Below are 2,190 nucleotides of genomic sequence, written 5' to 3' on the forward strand. Positions count from 1 at the left end.
TTTTTTTTTTTTTTTTTTTAAGACTCTATCCATTTATTTGACAGAGAGAGACACAGCGAGAGAAGGAACACAAGCAGGGGGAGTGGGAGAGGGAGAAGCAGGCTTCCCGCCGAGCGGGGAGCCCGATGCGGGGCTCGATCCCAGGACCCTGGGATCACGACCCGAGCCGAAGCCAGACGCTTTGACAACTGAGCCACCCAGGCGCCCTGGGAGGTCAGGGATCCTGTCTGCTTTATCCCCTGCCCTAGGTCCAGCGCCTAGATCTGGCCCATAGTAGGTGCTCACGCATCTTCGAGCAGACACATCTGTGGCCCTGGTCTCCGGTGAGACGCACCTCCTCTGGCAGCATGGGGCTGAAAGGGATCTGCGTAGACAGAAAGTACTGTTCCGTGCTGGGTCTTCTCAGGGATTTCCAGGTCATGTGACCATAGCGTCCCTGCTCTGTTGGAACCGGGTGGTAGCAGAAGGGGCTGCCACTTCCCGGCCCTGCTCTCTGAGGGCATGTGGGCATGGCAGCCCCTGTCTCTTGGCTGCTTGGGTCTGCGGTGTCATCACTTGAGTTTCCCATTGTCTGGCTCTCCTCTCTGTGCGTCTTCCTTTCTGCTCTCCTTTCTTTTCACCTGCTCCTGAACTTCCCCGGGCACCACCTTACTGCCTCGGCCCCCCAGTGCCAGCCCCCAGCCAGCCCTGTGCTTACCCAGTGATTTTTTTTTTTTTTTAAAGATTTTATTTATTTATCTGAGAGAGAGAGAATGAGAGACAGAGAGCATGAGAGGGAGGAGGGTCAGAGGGAGAAGCAGACTCCCTGCCGAGCAGGGAGCCCGATGCGGGACTCTATCCCGGGACTCCAGGATCATGACCTGAGCTGAAGGCAGTCGCCTAACCAACTGAGCCACCCAGGTGCCCCCTACCCAGTGATTGTTAAGACTGGGAGGAGTGGGGTGGCAAACTCCTCCTGTTCACTCAGCTCTGCACCTTTTCTGGGTGACTCCCGGCCACATGCACCAGGAGCAGTCAGAGTCTGGGGGCCTTTTGGGCTTATGACGTGCAAGGACCAGTTGCCTTATGATAAATGGCTCTAGATGATGACACCGCCCCCGCCTCGCCTGCCCGCCTGGCCTGGATGCTGACGTCTGAGTTGGGAAATACTTTTCCTCCTTGCTCTCCGCTGCCACTCCTCGCGGCAACCGCCTCTCTGTTGTCCCTCGCCTGCCGGGGGCTGGGGCTTTGCCGTGCTGGTCAGGAGCCTTGGGGGAGCTTGAGGTGCTCCTGCACTTGAGTGTGAGGGCGGTGAGGCAGGCCTTGTGCCAAGCTGTGTTGGGCCTCCAGGTGGATGAAGCAGTAGCGCATTGCAGCAGGCGTCAGGGTGTCTGTCCTTATGAAGGCCGAACACTGTTCCATGGGACGGATAGACCACATTGTGTTTATGCATTCCTCCAGGGGTGGACTCTTGGATTGCTTCCACCTTTTGGCCTGAGACTACTTTTTAACAGTCTTTCCTTGGCTTGGGGTCCCCAGGAACACACAAGGAATGGACCTTGGTGAGCAAGCCCAAGCCCATATTTCGGAAGCATTGATTTTCTACCTACAGTCTGGGGCGAGATGGCCAGTCTTCATGAGCCAGGGCTTGGGATTTTCAGGCCACTGTTTCCTACCTGCGGCAGCAGCTTACGGAGGGCCCTGGCTTTCTTTGGGGGCCATGGAGGGGGTGGACTCAGGTCTAGTTTTTGCCCTGGCTTGGCCCAAGGTCTTGACCCTACTGGTATTGGTTTCCCAGGCAGCAACCCCTGGGCCCAGGGGGCCACAGTATCTAACCAAGATCTCCTTGTTTTGCTTTTTATTTCCCATGTCATCAGGGCTCCTCGAGAGCACCCTCAGGCTCGATGCTTCACTAGGAGGGCTCGCAGAACTCAGAAGAGCCGTACAACGGCTCCCGGTTACGGTTGTTATGGTCAATTACAGTGGAAGCACCCAGGTCAGAATCAGCAAGGACGCGAGGAGCGTAGGGCCGGGTCCAGGGGAGACCAGGCGTGAGCTTCCAGGTCCCTGGCCGGCGGAGGGGTGCGGCAGTGCCGTTTCTCCCGCAGCCTTGTGTGACAACCCGCACCGGGCACGGCCACCAGGGAAGCCTCCCTGAGTGGCACTGTCCGGGGACTTCAGTGCGGGGTCGGTCCCGTGGGCCTGGAGCTC

At 58.0% G+C, this 2,190-nt stretch overlaps 1 protein-coding gene across 4 annotated transcripts in view; it reads left to right on the plus strand.

Moving 5' to 3' along the window:
• Window positions 1-2,190, plus strand: part of CCNQ (cyclin Q) — a 12,026-nt gene that overhangs the window by 8,199 nt on the left and 1,637 nt on the right. For 2 of the 4 annotated variants that reach the window (XM_021683023.2, XM_021683041.1), the window contains exon 5: window positions 1,857-1,969. The exons of the other annotated variants lie outside the window; for them this stretch is intronic. In XM_021683023.2, the coding sequence (XP_021538698.1) occupies window positions 1,857-1,895 (39 nt within the window). In that variant the 3' untranslated portion in view covers window positions 1,896-1,969. Of the gene's footprint in view, window positions 1-1,856; window positions 1,970-2,190 lie in introns of those variants that run through there. 4 annotated transcript variants of the gene reach the window in all.

This window comes from Neomonachus schauinslandi, chromosome X, assembly GCF_002201575.2.
Source record: "Neomonachus schauinslandi chromosome X, ASM220157v2, whole genome shotgun sequence".
Lineage (NCBI taxonomy): Eukaryota > Metazoa > Chordata > Mammalia > Carnivora > Phocidae > Neomonachus > Neomonachus schauinslandi.